The 27415-nt window shown below is 54.1% G+C and overlaps 1 protein-coding gene across 1 annotated transcript in view; it reads left to right on the top strand.

The window, feature by feature from the left end:
- The first annotated feature begins 8630 nt into the window (after positions 1-8630).
- The window catches only part of ccdc22 (CCC complex scaffolding subunit CCDC22), a 30449-nt gene continuing 11664 nt past the window's right edge, over positions 8631-27415 (top strand). Inside the window, exons 1-9 of the mRNA XM_078535269.1 lie at positions 8631-8754; positions 11044-11221; positions 11647-11779; positions 12795-12901; positions 16286-16367; positions 23255-23424; positions 25032-25238; positions 25588-25659; positions 26957-27076. Coding sequence (XP_078391395.1) covers positions 8705-8754; positions 11044-11221; positions 11647-11779; positions 12795-12901; positions 16286-16367; positions 23255-23424; positions 25032-25238; positions 25588-25659; positions 26957-27076 — 1119 coding nt within the window. The 5' untranslated portion in view covers positions 8631-8704. The remainder of the gene's footprint in view (positions 8755-11043; positions 11222-11646; positions 11780-12794; positions 12902-16285; positions 16368-23254; positions 23425-25031; positions 25239-25587; positions 25660-26956; positions 27077-27415) is intronic.

A 27415-nucleotide genomic window follows, 5' to 3' on the forward strand; every position in this document is an offset into this window, starting at 1 on the left:
TATGTACACGCAATCTGTGTGTGTGTGTGTGTGTGTGTGTGTGTATGTACACACTATCTGTGCATATGCTTGAGGACAAGCGCAATTACTCTATCTGTGAACATAGGTGTCCATGTGTATCGATGTATCTTGTGCATGTGTGTATCTGTGTGTACATCCTCAGGGTTGGGGAGTGTACACGCAGTTTATGTGTATATATCTGTGTTTGTATATACCTGTTTCTGCAGGTTGCCCCACATCTGTTTAGGGTTTTGGTTTATGTCTACATGATTGTGTGTGCTCCAACTGTTTGTGCCCGAGGGGAGGGAGAGACACAGGACAAGGGGAGGGGTGGGGAGAGAGGCAGGGCCTGGGGGAGGGAGGGAGGGGAGAGAGGCAGGGCCTGGGGGAGGGAGGGAGGGGAGAGAGGCAGGGCCTGGGGGAGGGAGGGAGGGGAGAGAGGCAGGGCCTGGGGGAGGGAGGGAGGGGAGAGAGGCAGGGCCTGGGGGAGGGAGGGAGGGAGGGATGCAGGGCCTGGGGGAGGGAGGGAGGGAGGGAGAGATGCAGGGCCTTGGGGGGGGGAGGGAGGGAAAGATGCAGGGCCTGGGGGGATGGAGGGAGGGAGAGATGCGGGGCCTGGGGGAGCAAGGGAGGGAGAGATGCAGGGCCTGGGGGAGGGAGGGAGGGAGAGATGCGGGGCCTGGGGGAGCAAGGGAGGGAGAGATGCAGGGCATGGGGGAGGGAGGGAGGGAGGGAGAGATGCAGGGCCTGGGGAAGCGAGGGAGGGAGAGATGCAGGGCCTGGGGGAGGGAGGGAGGGAGAGATGCAGGGCCTGGGGGAGGGAGGGAGGGAGAGATGCAGGGCCTGGGGGAGGGAGGGAGGGAGAGATGCAGGGCCTGGGTGGAGCGAGGGAGGGAGAGATGCAGGGCCTGGGGGAGGGAGGGAGGGAGAGATGCAGGGCCTGGGGGAGGGAGGGAGGGAGGGAGAGATGCAGGGCCTGGGGGAGGGAGGGAGGGAGAGATGCAGGGCCTGGGGGAGGGAGGGAGGGAGGGAGAGATGCAGGGCCTGGGGGAGGGAGGGAGGGAGGGAGAGATGCAGGGCCTGGGGGAGCGAGGGAGGGAGAGATGCAGGGCCTGGGGGAGGGAGGGAGGGAGAGATGCAGGGCCTGGGGGAGCGAGGGAGGGAGAGATGCAGGGCCTGGGGGAGGGAGGGAGGGAGGGAGAGATGCAGGGCCTGGGGGAGGGAGGGAGGGAGAGATGCAGGGCCGGGGAGAGGGAGGGAGAGATGCAGGGCCGGGGGGAGGGGAGGGAGGGAGGGATGCAGGGCCTGGGGGAGGGAGGGAGGGAGAGATGCAGGGCCTGGGGGAGCGAGGGAGGGAGGGAGAGATGCAGGGCCTGGGGGAGCGAGGGAGGGAGGGAGAGATGCAGGGCCTGGGGGAGGGAGGGAGGGAGAGATGCAGGGCCTGGGGGAGCGAGGGAGGGAGGGAGAGATGCAGGGCCTGGGGGAGGGAGGGAGGGAGAGATGCAGGGCCTGGGGGAGGGAGGGAGGGAGGGAGAGATGCAGGGCCTGGGGGAGGGAGGGAGGGAGGGAGAGATGCAGGGCCTGGGGGAGGGAGGGAGGGAGAGATGCAGGGCCTGGGGGAGCGAGGGAGGGAGGGAGAGATGCAGGGCCTGGGGGAGGGAGGGAGGGAGAGATGCAGGGCCGGGGAGAGGGAGGGAGGGAGGGAGAGATGCAGGGCCTGGGGGAGGGAGGGAGGGAGGGAGAGATGCAGGGCCTGGGGGAGGGAGGGAGGGAGAGATGCAGGGCCGGGGGGAGGGGGAGGGAGGGAGGGATGCAGGGCCTGGGGGAGGGAGGGAGGGAGAGATGTGGGGCCTGGGGGAGGGAGGGAGGGAGAGATGCAGGGCCTGGGGGAGGGAGGGAGGGAGGGAGAGATGCAGGGCCTGGGGGAGGGAGGGAGGGAGAGATGCAGGGCCGGGGAGAGGGAGGGAGAGATGCAGGGCCGGGGGGAGGGGAGGGATGCAGGGCCTGGGGGAGGGAGGGAGGGAGAGATGCAGGGCCTGGGGGAGCGAGGGAGGGAGGGAGAGATGCAGGGCGTGGGGGAGCGAGGGAGGGAGGGAGGGATGCAGGGCCTGGGGGAGGGAGGGAGGGAGAGATGCAGGGCCTGGGTGGAGCGAGGGAGGGAGAGATGCAGGGCCTGGGGGAGGGGAGGGAGGGAGAGATGCAGGGCCTGGGGGAGGGAGGGAGGGAGAGATGCAGGGCGTGGGGGAGCGAGGGAGGGAGGGAGAGATGCGGGACCTGGGGGAGGGAGGGAGGGAGAGATGCGGGACCTGGGGGAGGGAGGGAGGGAGAGATGTGGGGCCTGGGGGAGATACGGGCTGGGATGTGATGGGGAGGGATTTCGGTGTCGGGGAGGGGAGTGTTTGTGATATAATCAGGATTTGGCCTCTGTGACCCTGGTTTCTTCTCCCCCCCCAGGTTTAAGGATCCGCACTCCGCCCGGGGGGAAGGATGAACTGTCCCAGGAGCTGGACAGGTTCCCCCGGGTCCCCCGAGTTTTCCGCTGTTATTGTCAGGGGGACAGGGAGAAATTTCTCAATGTGATCCTGTCCTTTGCTGCCTATCTACAGGAACATTGCGGCTGTCAGGTGAGTGAGGGCAGAATGTGCCGGGTATCGGGGGAGGCTGGTGAAGGGGGTGAAGGGGGTGGTGAAGGGGAATGGGTGACAGCAGACAGACGTTGGTGAGATGGTAGTTAGACAGATATTAGACAGACAGACAGACAGACATCAGCCAGACAGACATCAGCCAGACAGAGATCAGCCAGACAGACATCAGCCAGACAGAGATCAGCCAGACAGAGATCAGTCAGACAGACATCAGCCAGACAGAGATCAGTCAGACAGAGATCAACCAGACAGACATCAGTCAAACAGACATCAGTCAGACAGAGATCAACTAGACAGACATCAGCCAGACAGACATCAGCCAGACAGACATATGCCATACAGACATATGCCAGACAGAGATCAGCCAGACAGACATCAGCCAGACAGAGATCAGCCAGACAGACTTCAGCCAGACAGACATCAGCCAGACAGAGATCAGCAAGACAGAGATCAGCCAGACAGAGATCAGCCGGACAGACATCAGCCGGACAGACATCAGCCGGACAGAGATCAGCCAGACAGAGATCAGCCAGAGATCAGTCAGACAGACATCAGTCAGACAGAGATCAGCCAGACAGACATCAGCCAGACAGAGATCAACCGGACAGACATCAGCCAGACAGAGATCAGCCAGACAGACATCAGCCAGAGATCAACCGGACAGACATCAGCCAGACAGAGATCAGCCAGACAGACATCAGCCAGAGATCAGCCAGACAGACATCAGCCAGACAGAGATCAGCCAGACAGAGATCAGCCAGACAGAGATCAGTCAGAGATCAGTCAGACAGACATCAGTCAGACAGAGATCAGCCAGACAGACATCAGCCAGACAGCGATCAGCCAGTCAGCGATCAGCCAGACAGAGATCAGCCAGACAGCGATCAGCCAGACAGAGATCAGCCAGACAGCGATCAGCCAGACAGAGATCAGCCAGACAGACATCAACCAGACAGCGATCAGCCAGACAGAGATCAGCCAGACAGAGATCAGCCAGACAGCGAACAGCCAGACAGACATCAGCCAGACAGCGATCAGCCAGACAGAGATCAGCCAGACAGCGATCAGCCAGACACACATCAGCCAGACAGACATCAGCCAGACAGCGATCAGCCAGGCAGAGATCAGTCAGACAGACATCAGTCAGACAGACATCAGTCAGACAGCGATCAGGCTGACATCAGGATCAGGGTGAACATTGCCACATGTTTTCTCTCCCTCCCAGGTGATTTTGGATCTCTGGGACCAGCAGGCTATTAGCTGTGAGGACCACATGGGCTGGCTGAGCGATCAGATTGAGACGTCTGACTACATCATCGTCGTCTGCTCAGAGAGCTGGAAGACGGGGCTGGAGCTGAGGCCCAGGGACCCTCAGCTGATGGGCCAGAGAGTCAGCTTCACTGTTGCTGTCTCCATGATCGCGCAGAAACTCTGCCAGATGCTCGTTCATTCCAGGGACCTCTCCAAGTTCATTGTGGCTTTCTTCACCCAGACTGGACAGGGAGGCATACCTGCCAGCCTTCACCTTGCCTCCAAGTACCACTTGATGAAAGACTTTCCCAGCCTCTTTGCCCATCTTCACTCGATACAGCTCTGCAGACCAGGGTACACGCTCCATGTGGACAGGATCTCTGCGGAAACATACTGGCACACACCTACAGGCCTCGCTCTCTGTAACACACTTGCTGACTTGTACGCTGACAACTCGAGCCAGACGTCTGGATTCATTGCCTCCGACACAGGCAGAGAGGATAACTGACCAGGAATTATTACTACAGGCGGAATGGCTTCTCTCTGTAAATCTCTGTAAAATCCACCCTCAGCTACTCCCACTCTGTAGACAGGAACAGGAGGAGGCCATTCAGCCCCTCTTGAGCCTGTTACACAGGAACAGGAGGAGGCCATTCAGCCCCTCTCGAGCCTGTTACACAGGAACAGGAGGAGGCCATTCAGCCCCTCTCGAGCCTGTTACACAGGAACAGGAGGAGGCCATTCAGCCCCTCTCTCTCAAGCCTGTTACACAGGAACAGGAGGAGGCCATTCAGCCCCTCTCGAGCCTGTTACACAGGGACAGGAGGAGGCCATTCAGCCCCTCTCGAGCCTGTTACACAGGGACAGGAGGAGGCCATTCAGCCCCCTCTCGAGCCTGTTACACAGGAACAGGAGGAGGCCATTCAGCCCCCTCTCGAGCCTGTTACACAGGAACAGGAGGAGGCCATTCAGCTCTAGAGCCTGTTGCACCATTCAGTGAGATCCCAGCTGACCTGTGACCTAACCTCAAAAACCCGTTTCAGCCCCATATCCCTTCATACTTTGGATATGAAAAATCTCTCCACCTCAGGTTTAAAATGAACCATTGGCCTGGCCTCGATATCCATTTGTGGAAGGGAGCTCCTAACTTCTATTGCCCTTTGGCCGGGATTTCCCGGTCCCGGGAGTTTTGGCGGACCAGCCAATAGCGCATTGGTTTTCAGGGGGAGTGGAGGTCCCTGGCAGTCAGCGGAGCTGGGGAACCCCACCTTCTGTGTGTAAACGCGTCCTGTAATTTTCCTGCTGGCTTTAATGTTTAGACACCTCCACATCCTCCTAGGCTCCCCAAGCAACGGAAACAGTTTTGCTGATTCTATTTATCTGTTCCCCTTAACACCCTGAAAACTTTGATTAAAACCTATGCCCCTTGTAGTCTGATGGGTCAAGAGTTCTGTAATAAGTTAGTGATGTGCATCATGATGTAAGCAAGTCTTGTGCTAAAGCCGCTGTAGAGCAGACGGAACAGTCTGTGCTCAAGAGAGGTGTACCTACCTTGTAGCCCGTCTTGTATTATAGCGTTAATAAAGTCGTGTTGAAGCAACCGGCCTGAGTCAGACTCGAGTTACTCAGGAATAGAAGGAAACTTTCCCAGTGTCGATTAAGCCATGAGACCAACGCTACTTGGTGGCAGTGATGTGGTGTTACCGATCTAGCAATGATTTGGTGCTATTGATCATCCAGGGTGAGGAAATGGAAGAAGAGCTGTTCGCAATGAGAGTCTGTAAACTGACCTGGGTGGGAGCCACACTGAAAACCAGTAGCGATGCCGCCACAGGTTGAGCAGTCACTCCCTCTTCCGCAGCCATTCGAAAACCACAGAGAGGCCAACACAGGAGTTATGGGAGAAACGCCTCCTAAGGCATCGAGCAGCCTCGGGCTGTGCAGCAGAGGGCAGGAGCACTGGGTTAACTCATTCCTCTGTGGCTTAGGGCCTGTTGCCAATGATGTCCTCTTGAGACAGGTGCCAGAAGAGACCTTCGCAGACTTTGAAACCATCCCAAGAGCACTTGACACATACTTTAGTCTGAAACAAAAGCTCATAATCGACTGAGTGAGAGTTAACCAGGGATCCCAAGGAGCTGAGAGGTGGGGGATGGATCCATTGAATTGTTTCTCCCTGACCTATATCATTTAACTACTCCCTGTAGGTCTGGCGTATTGAAAGATGAACTTATTCACGACCACCATTGGCGTCCACAAGAAAACGCTGTAAGATTATTTTACAGGGAGAAGACAACTCGATCAAGTGGTTCAGTGCGTTAGGCAGGCTGCACTCAGAGAGCTAAATTGGGCTATAATCCACCCTAACACCCAGGCTCTGGAGGACCTGGGTAGGCCCAATAGCAGCAGCCCCACCCACTCAAAAAACCCACCAAGGGGGGCAAAAAGGGCGGGAAACCTGACAGGGGCCATTGCGAGGGGCCTACCCTGTAGCACAGGAGGCACAGGGTTACCCACAGGAGCGTTTCCAATGTGAAACGGCCGGACAGATCAAGCAGTTCTGTAAATCTGACAATTCCAGTGGAGAATGGAAACAGGGGAAGGTTTATGGTAACGCAAATAATTCCAGCAATCGGGAATACTGACAGGCAGGAAATTCCAGAGCTCCTGGGCAGAGTGATGGATCCCGATCGAGACTGTAGGTCAGTCACTAAGGCAGGTTCAAGGCTTTAACCAGTGTTAATGGACCCCAGGGATGGCGTTATAATACCAGCTGAGCATCTGGAATGACTCCAACTAATACCCACCCTGCCATCAAACATGAAACCCCAAGATCCAGGCGCTACCAATCTTCAAGTGTAAGGTTAGATAACCTTTCACCCAGCCTCGGTGGGACCTTACCTGGGGTAGTGTGCACAGGTTTCTCTATCCAAGGAAGGATATACTTGCCAGAGAGGGAATCCAATGGAGATCAACCAGGCTAATCCCTGGCATGAGTGGGGGTGGGGATTGTCCTGTGAGGAGAGGTTGAGGAGACTGGGCCTTATTCTGTAGAGTTTGGAAGAATGAGAGGTGATCTGATTGAAACATATACAATTCTTATAGGGCTCGAGAGGGTGGATGCAGGAAGGATGTTCCCCCTGGCTGGAGGGGGTGAGTGGGGGGGTCTAGAAACCGGGGGACACAGTCTCAGAATAAGGGGCCGGCCATTAAGGACTGCGATGAGGAGTTTCTTCACTTGGGGGTTTGGTGAATCTTTGGAACTCTCTACCCCAGAGGCTGTGGAGGCTCAGTCACTGAGTTATGTTCAAGACAGAGATCGATGGATTTCTAGATACTAATGGCATGATATGTGGGCACTGGAATAATGGCATAAGAAGTAGATAACCAGCCATGGTCTGTCTGAATGGCGGAGCAGGCTCAAAGGGCCGAATGGCCTACTTCTGCTCCTATTTCCTACCTTCCTATAACCACTCCCCTTCACTACAAGGGGTGACAGGTTGACTCCCTCTATGTTACCTGCAATCCACGCATATCTGTAAGAAGTGGAGGTGTCTGTACACAACTGGGCCTTCTGGACAAAGCAGGTGACGACCCACAGCAGGACAAAAGGATGCCTTCCATGGCCGAATTTCCAAAGTCACGGTGCAGAACCGATGGGTTTTCACCCAATGGCAGTTGGTGAGGCCCTTGTTAACTGAGCGGTGGTTTATTCTCCATCAGAAGAGACAGCGTCCAGGAGAAACTAGGCTGGAGGATGCAGATACAGGAGGCGCTGCAGCAGACAGTGGCCGACCACGAGAGGGTCTCCTGAACCTGGGTTAGCTCCATCCTGCCCGGACACAACCCCCATTCCGCTCATCGCCTCCATCACCTCTGCTCACCTGTGTCCCCGAGCCTGAAATTTGGGTAGGAGCCTCCCCCACATATTCAAGGCTGGGAATATGATGGGATCCAAACTCAATCTGGCTCCTTTTCAGTCTCCAACAGGCCCACCTGAAGCCAGCAGCTTCCTCATAAATGTGTATAAGTTACATGGTGTGGCCTCTTTAAGGGCCGAGACGTGGGCCCTTTAAGGCTGATGAGCGGGACACACAGCAACTTTGAGGCTGGTTATGGGCACGTAGCACCCTAAAGGCTGATTACAGGGATAGGATCCCTTTAAGAATGATTAAAGGGACAGGGTCTTTTTAACACCGATTACAGGGACAGGATCCCTGTAAGACCGATTACAGGGAAAGGATCCCTTTAAGACCGATCACCGGGACAAGATTGATTAAAGGTACAGGATCACTTTAAGACCGATTACAGGGACAGGATCCCTTTAAGACCGATCACAGGGACAGGATTCCTTTAAGATTGATCAGAGGGACATGATCCCTTTAAGACTGATCACAGGGACAGGGTCTCTTTAAGACTGATAACAGGGACAGGGTCCCTTTAAGATTGATCACAGGGACAGGGTCTCTTTAAGACTGATCACAAGGACAGGGTCCCTTTAAGACTGGTCACTGGGACAGGGTCTCTTTAAGACTGGTCACTGGGACAGGGTCCCTTTAAGACTGGTCACTGGGACAGGGTCTCTTTAAGACTGGTCACTGGGACAGGGTCCCTTTAAGACTGGTCACTGGGACAGGGTCTCTTTAAGTCAGTGAGTTGACCTTTGGGTAAAAACTACAAATCCCGGCGGCCCCGCGGCTTCACCTCACTTCCGGTCCCGGAACTTCCGGAAACAAGAAGGCGGCGGCGCAGTCACACAAACAGAGACAGAGAGACACCGACCCCCGGACCCCCGGAGCCCCGGAGCCATGGAGGAGGTGGACCGGATCCTCATCCGCGCCCTGGCGCAAACCGGCAGGTCAGAGCCCGGGATCCCCCCCCTCCCCAGACAGACCCCGCCCCCCTCCCCAGACAGACTCCCCCCCCCCCCCAGACAGACCCCCCCCTCTCCAGACAGACCCCCCCTCCCCAGACAGACCCCCTCCCCAGACAGACCCCCTCCCCAGACAGACCCCCTCCCCAGACAGACCCCCCTCCCCAGACAGACCCCCCTCCCCAGACAGACAGACCCCCCCCTCCCCAGACAGACAGACCCCCCCCTCCCCAGACAGACAGACCCCCCCCTCCCCAGACAGACAGACCCCCCCTCCCCAGACAGACAGACCCCCCCTCCCCAGACAGACAGACCCCCCCCTCCCCAGACAGACAGACCCCCCCCTCCCCAGACAGACAGACCCCCCCCTCCCCAGACAGACAGACCCCCCCCTCCCCAGACAGACAGACCCCCCCCTCCCCAGACAGACAGACCCCCTCCTCCCCAGACAGACAGACCCCCCCCTCCCCAGACAGACAGACCCCCCCCTCCCCAGACAGACAGACCCCCCCCTCCCCAGACAGACAGACCCCCCCCTCCCCAGACAGACAGACCCCCCCCTCCCCAGACAGACAGACCCCCCCCTCCCCAGACAGACAGACCCCCCCTCCCCAGACAGACAGACCCCCCCCTCCCCAGACAGACAGACCCCCCCCTCCCCAGACAGACAGACCCCCCCCTCCCCAGACAGACAGACCCCCCCCTCCCCAGACAGACAGACCCCCCCCTCCCCAGACAGACAGACCCCCCCCTCCCCAGACAGACAGACCCCCCCCTCCCCAGACAGACAGACCCCCCCTCCCCAGACAGACAGACCCCCCCCTCCCCAGACAGACAGACCCCCCCCTCCCCAGACAGACAGACCCCCCCTCCCCAGACAGACAGACCCCCCCCTCCCCAGACAGACAGACCCCCCCCTCCCCAGACAGACAGACCCCCCCTCCCCAGACAGACAGACCCCCCCTCCCCAGACAGACAGACCCCCCCTCCCCAGACAGACAGACCCCCCCTCCCCAGACAGGCAGACCCCCCCTCCCCAGACAGACAGACCCCCCCCTCCCCAGACAGACAGACCCCCCCCTCCCCAGACAGACAGACCCCCCCCTCCCCAGACAGACAGACACCACCCCCCTCCCCCGGACGGACAGACAGACCCCCCCCCCCCCCCCCACCCCCAAACTCTGGCAGACCCATAGACCGGCCCTCGGTCCTTCCCCAAGGCCACAGCCGAGAGAGAGGGAGAGAGAGAGATAGACGAGCCCCCAACCAGGCGGAGTGACACACCTGTACCACGGGCCCCCAGGCCGAATCTTGCCCCAGAATCTGTTCCATTCAGACATTCGCGCCACACAAGTGTCAGGCAATGACCATTTCCAACAAGAGAGAATCTAACCATCGCCCTTTGACATTCAATGGCATTAACATCACTGAATCCCCCACTATCGACATCCTGGGGGTTACCATTGACCAGAAACTGAACTGGACCCGGCCATATAAATACTGTGGCTACAAGAGCAGGTCAGAGGCTGGGAATCCTGCGGAGAGTAACTCACCTCCTGACTCCCCCAAAGCCTGTCCACCATCGACAAGGCACAAGTCAGGAGTGTGATGGAATACTCCCCACTTGCCTGGATGAGCGCAGCTCCCACAACACTCAAGAAGCTCGACACCGTCCAGGACAAAGCAGCCCCTGCTTGATCGGCACCCCATCCACAAACATTCACTCCCTCCACGACCGACGCACAGGGGCAGCAGTGTGTGTACCATCGACAAGATGCACTGCAGCAACTCGCCAAGGCTCCTTCGACAGTGCCGCCCAAACCCACCACCTCTACCACCTAGAAGGACAAGGGCAGCAGACACATGGGGAACACCACCACCTGCAAGTTCCCCTCCGAGCCACTGACCATCCTGACTTGGAAATATATCGGCCGTTCCTTCACTGTCGCTGGGTCCAAATCCTGGAACTCCCTCCCTAACAGCACGGTGGGTGTACCTACACCACACGGGGACTGCAGCGGCTCAAGAAGGAGGCTCACCCCCCACCTTCTCAAGGGGGCAATCGATTGCCAGTGATGCTGACATCCCTCGAACCGATGGGGGGGAAAGAGTCTTCCCCAGCTCTCCCCTGAGGCTCCCAATGCTGCTGACGCTGGGGATCCCTGTGTGTCCGATACTGACTTTCTCCTTTGATGATGTGGGACTGAGGGCCGGACGGCCGGGGATGTCTGATTTCTCGTTCACTGTTCTCTTTTTCCCCACACACACACACAGTGCCATTCCGGAGGACGTAGAAAGCATCAAACAGTTTTCCACGGAGCTCATTGTGGAGACGGTCGTGCGCTGCTTACGAATAATTGAGCCCCCGCTTGGGAACAGCATCAGTCACTTGCTTCCCCCGGGAATGTCGGCCAGGTTCCGGATTGGGATGAGCCTGGCACAAGCTTGTCAGGTAGGTGCGGCTCAGAGTCTCTGAGGAATGGGTCCCCCCCCACAACTGGCCAGTGCCCAGCCCCCCAGTGCCCAGCCCCCCAGGTTTAACTCTTTTTTGGAGTCAACCAAATAAACTAAATTGACAAAATAAGGGACAAAATAAGCACAGCCCCCTAAATTAGGCAACTGCAAAACCAAAGACAAAATTTAAAGGAAACTTGCAAACACCAAATCAAAATGTGATTTAAGGGGGGGGTCGATAAAACACCCCAGTTCCCGCGGTGCCCACCGGGTTTCACCCCCAGCTGGTGTCTCCAAGCTAATGACCCCAGTTGTCTTTGGGGGCCCTAGTGCTTTTGTTAAGCAACTGCTGCCTGACATGGTGGGACCGGGAGGTTTGCTGTTGAGGCCGGATAATCACGGTCTGTGTTTGTTTGGGTTTAGGATTTGGGATACGAAGGGGAAATCGGCTACCAGACGTTCCTGTACAGCAACGAGCCCGAGATCCGGCGCCTCCTCATGTTCCTGGTGGAGAAGCTGCCTCGGGACAGCATGGACTCAGCACATCAGCCGGCAGGTTTGGTCGGGAATAGAACGCTCTCCCTTGCATTTGACGGGAGATATTCAGTATCGTGAGAGGCCTGGGTCTGGGTAGATGGGGAGAAAGCTCCTCCTTGTGAAAGGGATCGAGAGTGAAGGGATGTTATGTGGGAAGGGAGGGGATGGTGGTGAAATGGTGGTGTTCCCCGTGTGTCTGCTGCCCTTGTCCTTCTAGATGGTAGTGGTTGTAGGTTTGGAAGGTGCTGTTGAAGGAGCCTTGGCGAGTTGCTGCAGTGCATCTTGTAGATGGTACACACACTGCTGCCCCTGTGCGTCGGTGGTGGAGGGAGTGAATGTTTGTGGATGGGGTGCCGATCAAGCGGGGCTGCTTTGTCCTGGATGGTGTTGAGCTTCTTGAGGGTTGTGGGAGCTGCACTCATCCAGGAAAGTGGGAAGCGTCCCTTTTCACCCTGCAGCAGTCGGTCTGCAATCGTGGCTGGTTGACTTGGAATTCTCCTTTCAGACTGCTTCATTCGCAGCAATGAGATCTTCAGGTGGGTTTTTCCAAATCACAAAATGGCTCAGCTTTGAGAGGGGTTTCCGAGAGAGAGAGAGAGACATGGAGTAAGGCTGCCGCCCATGTGGCTGTCTCTCTCTGACTAACTATTAAAGTTCAGTATGTCACCCGGAGAGCCCTGTGCGAGCTGTATAGACCCAGGCTCCATAAACAGCTTGTGTACTTCTGCAATGCAGCATGGTCGCTATTGTAGACTAGTGTCCTTTGCTTAGGAACTTTCAACTGTGTGTCCAGCCACAACATAAATGAAAGTTTTGTATAACACATCTTCATAACAATGTCTTAAAAGCCGCTTTCCCTATATAATGTACTGGGGGTAGTTAAGAGCTGGGGAAGGGGTTTTGGGGCAGATTTGGAAATGATGAGTAGAGAAAAGGCTTTTGGTCTGTTTAGGGCAGGGAGGGAGGGGAAGGGCTTGTGAGCATGTGGCACTTTGCTGCATTCGATTTCTAACCTGCTTCTGCTCCTGTGACAGGGAAATCTGCAGTGCTCCAGCGATCCATTTCCTCCCAAATCAAGCAGCAACTATCTGCGCCCTGGGTTCCACCTTCTCTCAGGACTCCATCCCTGCTCTGGACTCTGGTTAGTTTCTGTCTGTGGCTCTGCGCCTGCGTTGTTCAGTCTGGACGTGTCCGGTACAGTTTTGGATCCAGGAGTGTAGCTGCTTGCTGTACCCCCCAGCGCAGCTTCTCTGAAAATGTTTGGTATGTTTGGTCTGACGTGTGCGGAGTCTAATGTGTTCACAGGAGGCCATTCTGCCCATGTTTGTGCCAGCTATATACTAGACCAGTTCCACTGCTCTGCTCTCCTCTGTATCCATTTCCATTCCTAGTACCGACCATCTCTTCTCCTGAATACCTAGTGATCTCTGGATCGACCGCTCACTGGGGTAAATCTTCCCCTGTTTCAGTAACTCTCTGGTTGGGAACCTCCCTCCCCTCCCCCCTCCCTCCCCTCCCCCCCCAACTCCCCGCACCTCCCTCCCCCCCCCCCCCCCCCCCCCCCCTCACCCCCTCCCCCCCTGTGGGGTGTGGGTGTTGCCCCTGGGGGGAGGAGCCGGGGGGTGGGTTGTGGGTGTTGCCCCGGGGGGGGGAGGGGGTGTGGGTGTTGCCCCGGGGGGGGAGGGGGTGTGGGTGTTGCCCCGGGGGGGGAGGGGGTGTGGGTGTTGCCCCGGGGGGGAGGGGGTGTGGGTGTTGCCCCGGGGGGGGAGGGGGTGTGGGTGTTGCCCCGGGGGGGGAGGGGGTGTGGGTGTTGCCCCGGGGGGGGAGGGGGTGTGGGTGTTGCCCCGGGGGGGGAGGGGGTGTGGGTGTTGCCCCGGGGGGGGAGGGGGTGTGGGTGTTGCCCCGGGGGGGGGAGGGGGTGTGGGTGTTGCCCCGGGGGGGGAGGGGGTGTGGGTGTTGCCCCGGGGGGGGAGGGGGTGTGGGTGTTGCCCCGGGGGGGGAGGGGGTGTGGGTGTTGCCCCGGGGGGGGAGGGGGTGTGGGTGTTGTCCCTGGGGGGAGGAGCTGGGGGGGTGGGGTGTGGGTGTTGTCCCCGGGGGGAGGAGCTGGGGGGGTGGGTTGTGGGTGTTGCCCCTGGGGGGAGGAGCTGGGGGGGTGGGGTGTGGGTGTTGCCCCGGGGGGGGGGGGGGGGGTGGGTGTTGCCCCTGGAGGGAGGAGCTGGGGGGTGGGGTGTGGGTGTTGCCCTGGGGGGAGGAGCTGGGGGGTGGGGTGTGGGTGTTGCCCCGGGGGGGGGGGCGGGGGGTGTTGGTGTTGCCCCTGGGGGGGGGAGGAGCTGGGGGGGTGGGTTGTGGGTGTTGCCCCTGGGGGGGAGGAGCTGGGGGGGTGGGGTGTGGGTGTTGCCCCGGGGGGGGGAGGAGCTGGGGGGGTGGGGTGTGGGTGTTGTCCCCGGGGGGAGGAGCTGGGGGGGTGGGGTGTGGGTGTTGCCCCTGGAGGGAGGAGCTGGGGGGTGGGGTGTGGGTGTTGCCCCTGGGGGAGGAGCTGGGGGGTGGGGTGTGGGTGTTGCCCCGGGGGGGGGGGGGGGGGGGGCGGGGGGTGTTGGTGTTGCCCCTGGGGGGGAGGAGCTGGGGGGGTGGGGTGTGGGTGTTGCCCCTGGGGGGGGAGGAGCTGGGGGGGTGTGGTGTGGGTGTTGCCCCTGGGGGGGGAGGAGCTGGGGGGGTGGGGTGTGGGTGTTGTCCCCGGGGGGAGGAGCTGGGGGGTGGGGTGTGGGTGTTGCCCCTGGGGGGGGAGGAGCTGGGGGGGTGTGGTGTGGGTGTTGCCCCTGGAGGGGGAGGAGCTGGGGGGGTGGGGTGTGGGTGTTGGCCCTGGGGGGAGGAGCTGGGGGGGTGGGGTGTGGGTGTTGCCCCTGGGGGGGGAGGAGCTGGGGGGGTGGGGTGTGGGTGTTGCCCCTGGGGGGGGAGGAGCTGGGGGGGTGTGGTGTGGGTGTTGCCCCTGGAGGGGGAGGAGCTGGGGGGGTGGGGTGTGGGTGTTGTCCCCGGGGGGAGGAGCTGGGGGGGTGGGGTGTGGGTGTTGGCCCTGGGGGGAGGAGCTGGGGGGGTGGGGTGTGGGTGTTGCCCCTGGGGGGGAGGAGCTGGGGGGGTGGGGTGTGGGTGTTGCCCCTGGAGGGAGGAGCTGGGGGGTGGGGTGTGGGTGTTGTCCCCGGGGGGGAGGAGCTGGGGGGGTGTGGTGTGGGTGTTGCCCCGGGGGGGAGGGGGGTGTGGGTGTTGCCCCGGGGGGGAGGGGGTGTGGGTGTTGCCCCGGGGGGGGAGGGGGTGTGGGTGTTGCCCCGGGGGGGGAGGAGCCGGGGGGTGGGGTGTGGGTGTTGCCCCGGGGGGGGAGGGGGTGTGGGTGTTGCCCCGGGGGGGGAGGGGGTGTGGGTGTTGCCCCGGGGGGGAGGGGGTGTGGGTGTTGCCGCTGGAGGGAGGAGCCGGGGGGTGGGGTGTGGGTGTTGCCCCGGGGGGGGAGGGGGTGTGGGTGTTGTCCCCGGGGGGAGGAGCTGGGGGGGTGGGGTGTGGGTGTTGTCCCCGGGGGGAGGAGCTGGGGGGGTGTGGTGTGGGTGTTGTCCCCGGGGGGAGGAGCTGGGGGGGGTGGGGTGTGGGTGTTGCCCCTGGGGGGGGAGGAGCTGGGGGGTGTGGTGTGGGTGTTGCCCCTGGGAGGGTAGTAGGGGGGTGTGGGCATTGCCTCCGGGGGTATGAGCATTCCCCGGGGTGTTGTGGGCCTTGCCCTGCACCCAAACCGTTCAGATGTACAGAGAGCGGGGCTGGTCCAGCTCTGACCCCTTGTCACATCGCCTCAAACTCTCCTTCACTCCAACCGACACGTATTTATACAGAAACAAACCCAGCTGGAGAAACTCCGCAAGTCTGATAGCGTCTGCGGAGAGGGACACAGTCAACGCCTCAACTCCGTGTGACTCTTCAACAGAACTGAGGAAATAGAGAAAGGGGGTGAAATAGAAGCTGGTTTAAAGGGGGGGTGGGACTGGTAGAGCTGGATAGGGGGCCAGTGATAGGTGGAGATTGCCGATGATGTCACAGACCAAAGGACAAAGGGGTGTTGAGGGTGGTGATATGAGCTGAGGAATATGCTAATGGGGACATTAAGGGTAGAAAGCAGGGCAAGCTAGTGGCAGAGGGCTCTAGTGGGGCTGGGGTCGGGGGAAGGGATTGAAATGGGCTGAAAGGTGGAGATAAAACAATAGATTGAGATAAATTTAAAAATAGGTGGGAAAAGAAAGATACCCAGTTCACATTCACTGCTTTCCAATTCTCCAGGTACACACCTTTCCCCTGCTCCCTCTACACACCTTTCCCCTGCTCCCTCTCTGCCTCTCTGCCTCTCTGCCTCGCTGCCTCTCTGCCTCGCTCCCTGTTTGTGTTACTGTCTGACTGGGGCTGATCAGTCTGGGCTGTAGGAAAGGAGCCACCGACAGTCGGAGAGTTAACCGTCTGCCAGACCGAGGGTTGTAACCTTCCTTTGCCTCTGTTCCAGACCTCTCACCTGATGAAGACATTCCGAGCTCAGCCTCTCAGTTTACCCGGAAACGATCCCACTGGGAAGAGAACTCCGCAAGGTGGGCTGTGCAGATTCCAGGCAGTTTGGACTGTACTGAGTCGCTGCTGTTTACAGCGCTTTCCTATTGAATATTCATGATCTCTGCCATTTATATATCTTATGGCTGAGCTTGAGTTTATATCTAACCTGCAGGATTTTACAGAGGGAGTTGCCCGTCTCCCTTCCCTGACAGTGCACAATGGAAAATAAATATCTGCTTTCTACTTACCACCCGCGTCCTACATCCTGGGCGGGGTGGGGGCTGGCGGGGTGGGGGGCTGGGTGGGGGCTTGGGGGGCTGGGTGGGGCTTGGGGGCTGGGTGGGGCTTGGGGGCTGGGTGGGCTGGGGCGGGTGGGGCTGGGGTGGGGCTGGGGTGGGGCTGGGGTGGGGTGAGGCTTGGTGGGGGCTGGGTGGGGCTTGGGGGCTGGGTGGGGCTTGGGGGCTGGGTGGGGCTGGGGTGGGGTGGGGCTTGGTGGGGGCTGGGTGGGGCTTGGGGGCTGGGGTGGGGTGGGGGTGGGGTGGGGCTTGGGGGCTGGGTGGGGCTTGGTGGGGTGGGGGCTGGGTGGGGCTTGGTGGGGTGGGGGCTGGTTGGGTTTGGTGCTCGGTTGGGGGAGTTTTGAGGGGGAGGGAGTGTCCTGGTGTGGGACCAGCTCCGAATTGGCGCTGATCAGGTAAGGTGACCCTATCTCACACCCGGCATGAAACAACTTTAAAACAAAACCCTCCACTAAATAGAAAAGACTTAAAACGGGGTACATTACAGCGAGGACCGATTCTAATTTGTATTGTGGAACTATCCTTTCATCGCTTCAATTCACTGAAACAATCACCTTGATTTCATTCGGAGACATTCGAACAGTTCCGGCCCTGAGTTCAGTTTACCTTAAAGACGGCTTTTATAAAACTCTGTAGACTGTTGGCTGTAGTGTGACATTTAAATAGACACTGTAGACTGTTGGCTGTAGTGTGACATTTAAATAGACACTGTAGACTGTTGGCTGTAGTGTGACATTTAAATAGACACTATAGACTGTTGGCTGTAGTGTGGTATTTAAATAGACTCTGTAGACTGTTGGCTGTAGTGTGACATTTAAATAGACTCTGTAGACTGTTGGCTGTAGTGTGACATTTAAATAGACACTGTAGACTGTTGGCTGTAGTGTGGTATTTAAATAGACTCTGTAGACTGTTGGCTGTAGTGTGACATTTAAATAGACTCTGTAGACTGGCTGTAGTGTGGTATTTAAACACTCTGTAGACTGTTGGCTGTAGTGTGGTATTTAAATAGACTGTAGACTGGCTGTAGTGTGGTATTTAAACACTCTGTAGACTGGCTATAGTGTGGTATTTAAATAGACTCTGTAGACTGTTGGCTGTAGTGTGGTATTTAAATAGACTCTGTAGACTGTTGGCTGTAGTGTGGTATTTAAATAGACTCTAGACTGTTGGCTGTAGTGTGATATTTAAATAGACTCTGTAGACTGGCTGTAGTGTGGTATGTAAACAGACTCTGTAGACTGTTGGCTGTAGTGTGGTATTTAAATAGACTCTGTAGACTGTTGGTGGCATTGTGTATTTAAATAGACTCTGTAGACTATTGGCTGTAGTGTGGTATTTAAATAAACTCTGTAGACTGTTGGCTGTAGTGTGGTATTTAAATGGACTCTTCAGACTGTTGGCTGTAATGTGGTATTTAAATAGACTCTTCAGACTGTTGGTCGTAGTGTGGTATTTAAATAGACTCTGTAGACTGTTGGCTGTAGTGTGGTATTTAAATAGACTCTGTAGACTGTTGGCTGTTGTGTGGTATTTAAATAGACTCTGTAGACTGGCTGTGGTGTGGTATTTAAACACTCTGTAGACTGTTGGTGGCATTGTGTATTTAAATAGACTGTAGACTGTTGGCTGTAGTGTGGTATTTAAACAGACACTGTAGACTGTTGGCTGTAGTGTGGTATTTAAATAGACACTGTAGACTGTTGGCTGTAGTGTGACATTTAAATAGACTCTGTAGACTGTTGGCTGTAGTGTGGTATTTAAATAGACTCTAGACTGTTGGCTGTAGTGTGATATTTAAATAGACTCTGTAGACTGGCTGTAGTGTGGTATTTAAACAGACTCTGTAGACTGTTGTCTGTAGTGTGGTATTTAAATAGACTCTGTAGACTGTTGGCTGTAGTGTGACATTTAAATAGACTCTATAGACTGGCTGTAGTGTGGTATTTAAACACTGTGTAGACTGTTGGCTGTAGTGTGGTATTTAAATAGACTGTAGACTGTTGGCTGTAGTGTGGTATTTAAATAGACTCTGTAGACTGTTGGCTGTAGTGTGGTATTTAAATAGACTGTAGACTGGCTGTAGTGTGTTATTTAAACACTCTGTAGACTGGCTATAGTGTGGTATTTAAATAGACTCTGTAGACTGTTGGCTGTAGTGTGGTATTTAAATAGACTCTGTAGACTGATGGCTGTAGTGTGGTATTTAAATAGACTCTAGACTGTTGGCTGTAGTGTGATATTTAAATAGACTCTGTAGACTGGCTGTAGTGTGGTATTTAAACAGACTCTGTAGACTGTTGGCTGTAGTGTGGTATTTAAATAGACTCTGTAGACTGTTGGTGGCATTGTGTATTTAAATAGACTCTGTAGACTATTGGCTGTAGTGTGGTATTTAAATAAACTCTGTAGACTGTTGGCTGTAGTGTGGTATTTAAATGGACTCTTCAGATTGTTGGTTGTAATGTGGTATTTAAATAGACTCTTCAGACTGTTGGCCGTAGTGTGGTATTTAAATAGACTCTGTAGACTGTTGGCTGTAGTGTGGTATTTAAATAGACTCTGTAGACTGTTGGCTGTTGTGTGGTATTTAAATAGACTCTGCAGACTGTTGGCTGTAGTGTGGTATTTAAATAGACTCTGTAGACTGGCTGTAGTGTGGTATTTAAACAGACTCTGTAGACTGTTGGCTGTAGTGTGGTATTTAAACAGACTCTGTAGACTGTTGGCTGTAGTGTGGTATTTAAATAGACTCTGTAGACTCTTGGCTGTAGTGTGGTATTTAAATACACTCTGTAGACTATTGGCTGTAGTGTGGTATTTAAATAGACTCTGTAGACTGTTGGCTGTAGTGTGGTATTTAAAGAGACTCTGTAGACTGTTGGCTGTAGTGTGGTATTTAAATAGACTCTGCAGACTGTTGGCTGTAGTGTGGTATTTAAATAGACTCTGTAGACTGTTGGCTGTAGTGTGGTATTTAAATAGACTCTGTAGACTGTTGGCTGTAGTGTGGTATTTAAATAGACTCTGTAGACTGTTGGCTGTAGTGTGGTATTTAAATAGACTCTGTAGACTGTTGGCTGTAGTGTGGTATTTAAATAGACTCTGCAGACTGTTGGCTGTAGTGTGGTATTTAAATAGACTCTGTAGACTGTTGGCTGTAGTGTGACATTTAAATAGACACTATAGACTGTTGGCTGTAGTGTGGTATTTAAATAGACTCTGTAGACTGTTGGCTGTGATGTGACATTTAAATAGACTCTGTAGACTGTTGGCTGTAGTGTGACATTTAAATAGACACTGTAGACTGTTGGCTGTAATGTGGTATTTAAATAGACTCTGTAGACTGTTGGCTGTAGTGTGACATTTAAATAGACTCTGTAGACTGGCTGTAGTGTGGTATTTAAACATTCTGTAGACTGTTGGCTGTAGTGTGGTATTTAAATAGACTGTAGACTGTTGGCTGTAGTGTGGTATTTAAATAGACTCTGTAGACTGTTGGCTGTAGTGTGGTATTTAAATAGACTGTAGACTGGCTGTAGTGTGGTATTTAAACACTCTGTAGACTGGCTATAGTGTGGTATTTAAATAGACTCTGTAGACTGTTGGCTGTAGTGTGGTATTTAAATAGACTCTAGACTGTTGGCTGTAGTGTGATATTTAAATAGACTCTGTAGACTGGCTGTAGTGTGGTATTTAAACAGACTCTGTAGACTGTTGGCTGTAGTGTGGTATTTAAATGGACTCTTCAGACTGTTGGCTGTAATGTGGTATTTAAATAAACTCTTCAGACTGTTGGCTGTAGTGTGGTATTTAAATAGACTCTGTAGACTGTTGGCTGTAGTGTGACATTTAAATAGACTCTGTAGACTGGCTGTAGTGTGGTATTTAAACACTCTGTAGACTGTTGGCTGTAGTGTGGTATTTAAATAGACTGTAGACTGGCTGTAGTGTGGTATTTAAACACTCTGTAGACTGGCTATAGTGTGGTATTTAAATAGACTCTGTAGACTGTTGGCTGTAGTGTGGTATTTAAATAGACTCTGTAGACTGTTGGCTGTAGTGTGGTATTTAAATAGACTCTAGACTGTTGGCTGTAGTGTGATATTTAAATAGACTCTGTAGACTGGCTGTAGTGTGGTATGTAAACAGACTCTGTAGACTGTTGGCTGTAGTGTGGTATTTAAATAGACTCTGTAGACTGTTGGTGGCATTGTGTATTTAAATAGACTCTGTAGACTATTGGCTGTAGTGTGGTATTTAAATAAACTCTGTAGACTGTTGGCTGTAGTGTGGTATTTAAATGGACTCTTCAGATTGTTGGCTGTAATGTGGTATTTAAATAGACTCTTCAGACTGTTGGCCGTAGTGTGGTATTTAAATAGACTCTGTAGACTGTTGGCTGTAGTGTGGTATTTAAATAGACTCTGTAGACTGTTGGCTGTTGTGTGGTATTTAAATAGACTCTGTAGACTGGCTGTAGTGTGGTATTTAAACACTCTGTAGACTGTTGGTGGCATTGTGTATTTAAATAGACTGTAGACTGTTGGCTGTAGTGTGGTATTTAAACAGACACTGTAGACTGTTGGCTGTAGTGTGGTATTTAAATAGACTCTGTAGATTGTTGGCTGTAGTGTGACATTTAAATAGACACTGTAGACTGTTGGCTGTAGTGTGACATTTAAATAGACACTATAGACTGTTGGCTGTAGTGTGGTATTTAAATAGACTCTAGACTGTTGGCTGTAGTGTGATATTTAAATAGACTCTGTAGACTGGCTGTAGTGTGGTAGTTAAACAGACTCTGTAGACTGTTGGCTGTAGTGTGACATTTAAATAGACTCTGTAGACTGTTGGCTATAGTGTGGTATTTAAATAGACTCTGTAGACTGTTGGCTGTAGTGTGGTATTTAAATAGACTCTGTAGACTGTTGGCTGTAGTGTGGTATTTAAATAGACTCTGTAGACTGTTGGCTGTAGTGTGGTATTTAAATAGACTCTGTAGACTGTTGGCTGTAGTGTGGTATTTAAATAGACTCTGTAGACTGTTGGCTGTAGTGTGACATTTAAATAGACTCTGTAGACTGTTGGCTGTAGTGTGGTATTTAAATAGACTCTGTAGACTGTTGGCTGTTGTGTGGTATTTAAATAGACTCTGTAGACTGGCTGTAGTGTGGTATTTAAACACTCTGTAGACTGTTGGTGGCATTGTGTATTTAAATAGACTGTAGACTGTTGGCTGTAGTGTGGTATTTAAACAGACACTGTAGACTGTTGGCTGTAGTGTGGTATTTAAATAGACTCTGTAGACTGTTGGCCGTAGTGTGGTATTTAAGTAGACCCTGTAGACTGTTGGCTGTTGTGTGGTATTTAAATAGACTCTGTAGACTGGCTGTAGTGTGGTATTTAAATAGACTCTGTAGACTGTTGGCTGTAGTGTGGTATTTAAATAGACTCTGTAGACTGTTGTCTGTAGTGTGGTATTTAAATAGACTCTAGACTGTTGGCTGTAGTGGGTATTTAAATAGACTCTGTAGACTGGCTATGGTGTGGTATTTAAATAGACTCTGTAGACTGGCTGTGGTGTGGTATTTAAACAGACTCTGTAGACTGTTGGCTGTAGTGTGGTATTTAAATAGACTCTGTAGACTGTTGGTGGCATTGTGTACTTAAATAGACTCTGTAGACTCTTGGCTGTAATGTGGTATTTAAATAGACTCTGTAGGCTGTTGGTGGCATTGTGTATTTAAATAGACTCTGTAGACTATTGGCTGTAGTGTGGTATTTAAATAGACTCTGTAGACTGTTGGCTGTAGTGTGGTATTTAAATAGACTCTGTAGACTGTTGGTGGCATTGTGTATTTAAGTAGACTCTGTCGACTCTTGGCTGTAGTGTGGTATTTAAATAGACTCTGTAGACTGTTGGCTGTAGTGTGGTATTTAAACAGACTCTGTAGACTGTTGGCTGTAGTGTGGTATTTAAATAGACTCTGTAGACTCTTGGCTGTAGTGTGGTATTTAAATAGACTCTGTAGACTGTTGGTGGCATTGTGTATTTAAATAGACTCTGTAGACTATTGGCTGTAGTGTGGTATTTAAATAGACTCTGTAGACTGTTGGCTGTAGTGTGGTATTTAAATAGACTCTGTAGAATGTTGGCTGTAGTGTGGTGTTTAAATAGACTCTGTAGACTGTTGGCTGTAGTGTGGTATTTAAATAGACTCTGTAGAATGTTGGCTGTAGTGTGGTATTTAAATAGACTCTGTAGACTGTTGGCTGTAGTGTGGTATTTAAATAGACTCTGTAGACTGTTGGCTGTAGTGTGGTAGTTAAATAGACTCTGTAGACTGTTGGCTGTAGTGTGGTATTTAAATAGACTCTGTAGACTGTTGGCTGTAGTGTGGTATTTAAATAGACTCTGTAGACTGTTGGCTGTAGTGTGGTGTTTATATAGTGTTTTTTATTGTAAGAATGGGTGCAACTCACAAAGCAGTCTAACTCCAGCTGATTGGTAAACACAATGTTGTCGACATGTTTAAGGTGTGCCGTGTCAGTTATTCCATCCCAGCATCCGTTTCTGGGAGTTGCACTGTGCTGACGGCTGCTTTGCTTTGTGTTTTATTTTGTAGAAGTGAAGGAGTATTACGATCGCTACCTCCCTCCTATCACCGCCCAGCTCTGCCAGCAGCACTCTGTCGCGGCCTCGCTGCTGGAGCGGGCGGCCGCTGATGTGAGCGCGGTTCAGGAGTGGGAGATGGAGTGGAACAGCCAAGGTCTCATGTCTCGCCTTTCTCCTGAGGTATGTGCCCGGAAATCCCGCTGATGTGTCGACCTCTGACCCTCTTTAAATAAAATTCCACAGCTTCGACAGTGGGTGGGTGGGAGAGAGAGAGGGTCTCGCTTTATGTACAGAAAAACTTGCATTTATAAGGTGTTTTTCACCACCACCACCACCACCAGATGTGAGCCAATGAAATTCTTTTCAAAGTGTAGTCGCTGTTTTAATGCAGGAAACTCGGCAGCCAATTTGTGCACAGCAAGATCCCGTAAACAGCAATGTGATGATGACTTGCGTAATCTGTGTTTTGTGATGCTGGTTAAGGGGTAAGTACTGGCCTGAACACCAGGGAGAACTCCCTCCTGCTGTTATTCCAAATACTGCCCTGGGATCTTTTGCATAACACTTCAGGTGGGAAACAGCACCCCTGACAGTGCTGCACTCCCTCAGGGCTGCCCTCCCGCGTCAGCCTCGATTCTTATGCTCTAAGCCTGGAGCGGGATTTGAAGCAGGGGGCTTGTGATTCAGAGGTGAGGTTGCTACCCACTGAGCCACACCTGACACACACACACACACACTGGAGGAACAAGGGGACACTTTGCCCTGGCTCTCTCTCTACTCTAAAACAAAACATCGATGAACAGAGTCTTCAGCCTATTCCGTACGATTGGGAGAGCCTGTGTACCTCAACATAACTCTCCCCCCCCCCGACCTTACCCGAAGACCTCCTGGGAAAGGCAAGAAACCAAAACCCAGGCAGATATGAAGGTTAAAAACTCCAGGAGATTATTCTCCGAGCCGCCTGACCCATGGAAACCAGCCCAGGAGGTTGTTCGGACCCTGAATTGCCTGAGGTTGTGCCTCTTTGTTGGGGCGGTGATGCTCTCCTTCAGCCAGAGACAATGCCTAGCTTTCCCTTTAAGGAGTTTGGTGGAATCAGTGTCCACTGAGCAAGACACCAGCCTGTCTTCGGTCCACCGGGAGGGGAACCACCTGGTAACCACGTCTCGGTTTTACATAACCCAGGTCCCCGCTTTCAGCCTGTCTGAATAACAAATCGCTTTACACTGGGAATTGATAGCTCCTGGTATTCCGAATACTGGGAACTGGTCCTGGTGACTCACCTCCTGTACCCCTTCCTAAACCTCAGGATCACCCACTTTGTAACGAGACCAAAACTGAGGGGGAGAATTCCGAGTGAGGGTCTGCCCAAGAACTAGTACAAGGACAAAGTGATATCCCTTCCCTTGTCCAGACAACGTACCCCTCGCCCTATTTCTAGCTGACGCTATTTAACAACGTTGCTGATGGTCTGCGCCAGAGCCACCAAGTCCCTCACTCCACCACCTCTTTAATGTAGGTCCCAGCTCTCCCTCGGCTTCCTGTGCCAGTGTTAATGGGGAAGGGTTTTGTATGGGTTACAGCAGCTGGTGACAAACAGTGTCGGAACATCCTGCTGTCTTATCGCCACCAGCTCCTCCTGCTCGGTTTGCCTCCTAGAGTCGGTTTTGTTTCTCTGTAACTTGGGGTATAATTTCCCCCTCTGGGCTCTAGTGTCGCCGGTCTGGGCTATTCCTGTGCACAGACTCTCCCTCGATTTCAAAATCTCTTTGCTTTCCCCTCCTCAGGAGTACAAAGCGAGAAAAGGCCAGCGGCTCCAGAAACGGATACAGGAACACTTCCAACAGACCGTGCAGCAAGGCTTCGGGGCGCAGAGTTCACTGCCTTCCGATCCCGACCTGACACGTATACTCCAGTCCTATAACACCGGGAAGGCCGTCACTGACTCCAAAGGTTCCCGCTTCACACACACCGAGAAGTTTACCTTCACGCAGGTAAGGATGGGATTTATCCCAAGCGAAGTTGCCGGATTTTCTGCGGGTCCTGCTTGGCCAGGCAGCCAGTGGGCTGAGATAACCGGACCTGGACAACCCCCCACCTCCCGATGAGCAGCTCTGTCCTGAACAATTCCCCTCCTGCACAAGTCCCCGGGCTGATTTGTGAAGGATCATTTCTGCCTGTCCCTTCTCCGGGGAAGGAGTGGCGATTGTGAGCGTTCTCTGCGTTGTCACGCGGCTGTCCCTGGAGTCAGTGACCACCCCAGACTCGCTGTATCCCTTCGCTGCTTTGTATCTCTTACCCCCTCACCCTTAACCCTCCGCTTGGGTTTTTTTTCCCACACAGGAGGCTGAGCAGATGGTCCTTCAGATGGAGGTAGCTGGGAACACTCTATCGTCATCGCGGGAGCCTGAAGAGGTGAGAAGCCTTGTTGTTAGGAGGTGGTATTGACACGTGCTTGCGTCTAAATCTAATCCCCCCTACCAGCCTTTCTCCCAATCGAGGAGAAGCTCCCCTGACTCTGAGCGCTTTGCTGAATCGAGGTGAATGATGTGAGGAGAGGAGGGGGACTGGAACAGGACAAAGACCCGATGGGTACAGTGGGCAGACAAATCGAACACACAATTGTCAAGGGCTACATTTTGGTGTGAGGATTGAGGAGAGGCTGGTTTTTATTATTCCCCGGGGGTGTGGGCATTGCTGGCCAGGCCAGGCCCCTGTTGCCCATCCCTAAATGCCCCTTGAGCTGTGCGTCTGCCTCTGCCATTTCAGAGGGGCAGTTACCACATGGGCTGTGTGTGGGGGTCTGGAGTCACGTGTAGGCCAGACAGGGTAAGGACGGCAGATTTCTCTCCCTGAAGGGGCATGAGTGAGTGACCCAGATGGTTGAACGTGCTCAACGATGGAGAATCCGCAACTCTTTCCGGGGGAGAGAATTCCAAAGATTCCCAACCCTCGGAGTGAAGAAACTTCTCCACGTCTCAGTCCAGAACGGTCGGCCCCCTTACCCTGAGACTCTGCCCCGTCTCTCTCTCTCTCTCCCTCTCCCGCTGTATTTTACAATCGCCAGGCAGATGAAAAACAAATAAGAACAAAAAAAGCGGGAAAAACTCAGCAGGTCGGGCAGTATTTAAGAGAGACAAAGTGAAGGTTTCGGGTCAATGACCTCTCGTCAGATGCTGTTTTAGTTTTTATTTCCGATTTCCAGCCTTTGTATTATTTTCCTTTTATATTTGAGGAAAAGTAACCTTTACAGTCCCGGCCTTACCCAGTCCCTTCAGAAATATGAATGTTGCAATGAAATCATCTCTGTCTCCTAAACTCCAGTGAGTATAGACTCCATTTAGTCTCTTAGTGTAGGACTGGGACCAATCCGATGAACCTTTGCTGTATCTCCTCCTTGCCCGTTATTCCTGGCCTGCTCTCTACAAAGCCTTGTCCAATTGTAGCAGGAATTCTTTACTCTTGTGCTCCAACCACTTTGTACTGATGGCTAATAACAGGCTCAAGAGGGGCTGAATGGCCTCCTGTTCCTGTGTAACAGGCTGTAGAGGGGCTGAATGGCCTCCTCCTGTTCTTGTGTAACAGGCTGGAGAGGGGCTGAATGGTCTCCTGTTCCTGTGTAACAGGCTGGAGAGGGGCTGAATGGCCTCCTGCTGTTGGATGATGATGGATATGGACGGATGGAGTGTAATATTCCTCGTGTTGTTTCCAGGATGTTAAAGTTCACCAGGAGAAGGAGCTGAGGTCTCTACAGCAGCAGCTGGAGCAGGTAACCAGGAGGGTCGAACAGGTATCACAGGACATGAAGCATCTGATGGTCAACATCACTCAGGTACCGAATTATCCGGCAGCATCTGCAGCGTTAGAGTGGGGGGGTCTGGGGACTGTATCGGGGAGGGGGTCTCTGTGCGGACGGGGTGAGCTGGGGGTCTCTGTGCGGACGGTGTCGGGGGTCTCTGTGCGGGCGGTGTCGGGGGTCTCTGTGCGGGCGGTGTCGGGGGTCTCTGTGCGGGCGGTGTCGGGGGTCTCTGTGCGGGCGGTGTCGGGGGTCTCTGTGCGGGCGGTGTCGGGGGTCTCTGTGCGGGCGGTGTCGGGGGTCTCTGTGCGGGCGGTGTCGGGGGTCTCTGTGCGGGCGGTGTCGGGGGTCTCTGTGCGGGCGGTGTCGGGGGTC

Source organism: Cetorhinus maximus, unplaced genomic scaffold, assembly GCF_964194155.1.
Source record: "Cetorhinus maximus unplaced genomic scaffold, sCetMax3.hap1.1 HAP1_SCAFFOLD_362, whole genome shotgun sequence".
Taxonomy (NCBI): Eukaryota; Metazoa; Chordata; class Chondrichthyes; order Lamniformes; family Cetorhinidae; genus Cetorhinus; species Cetorhinus maximus.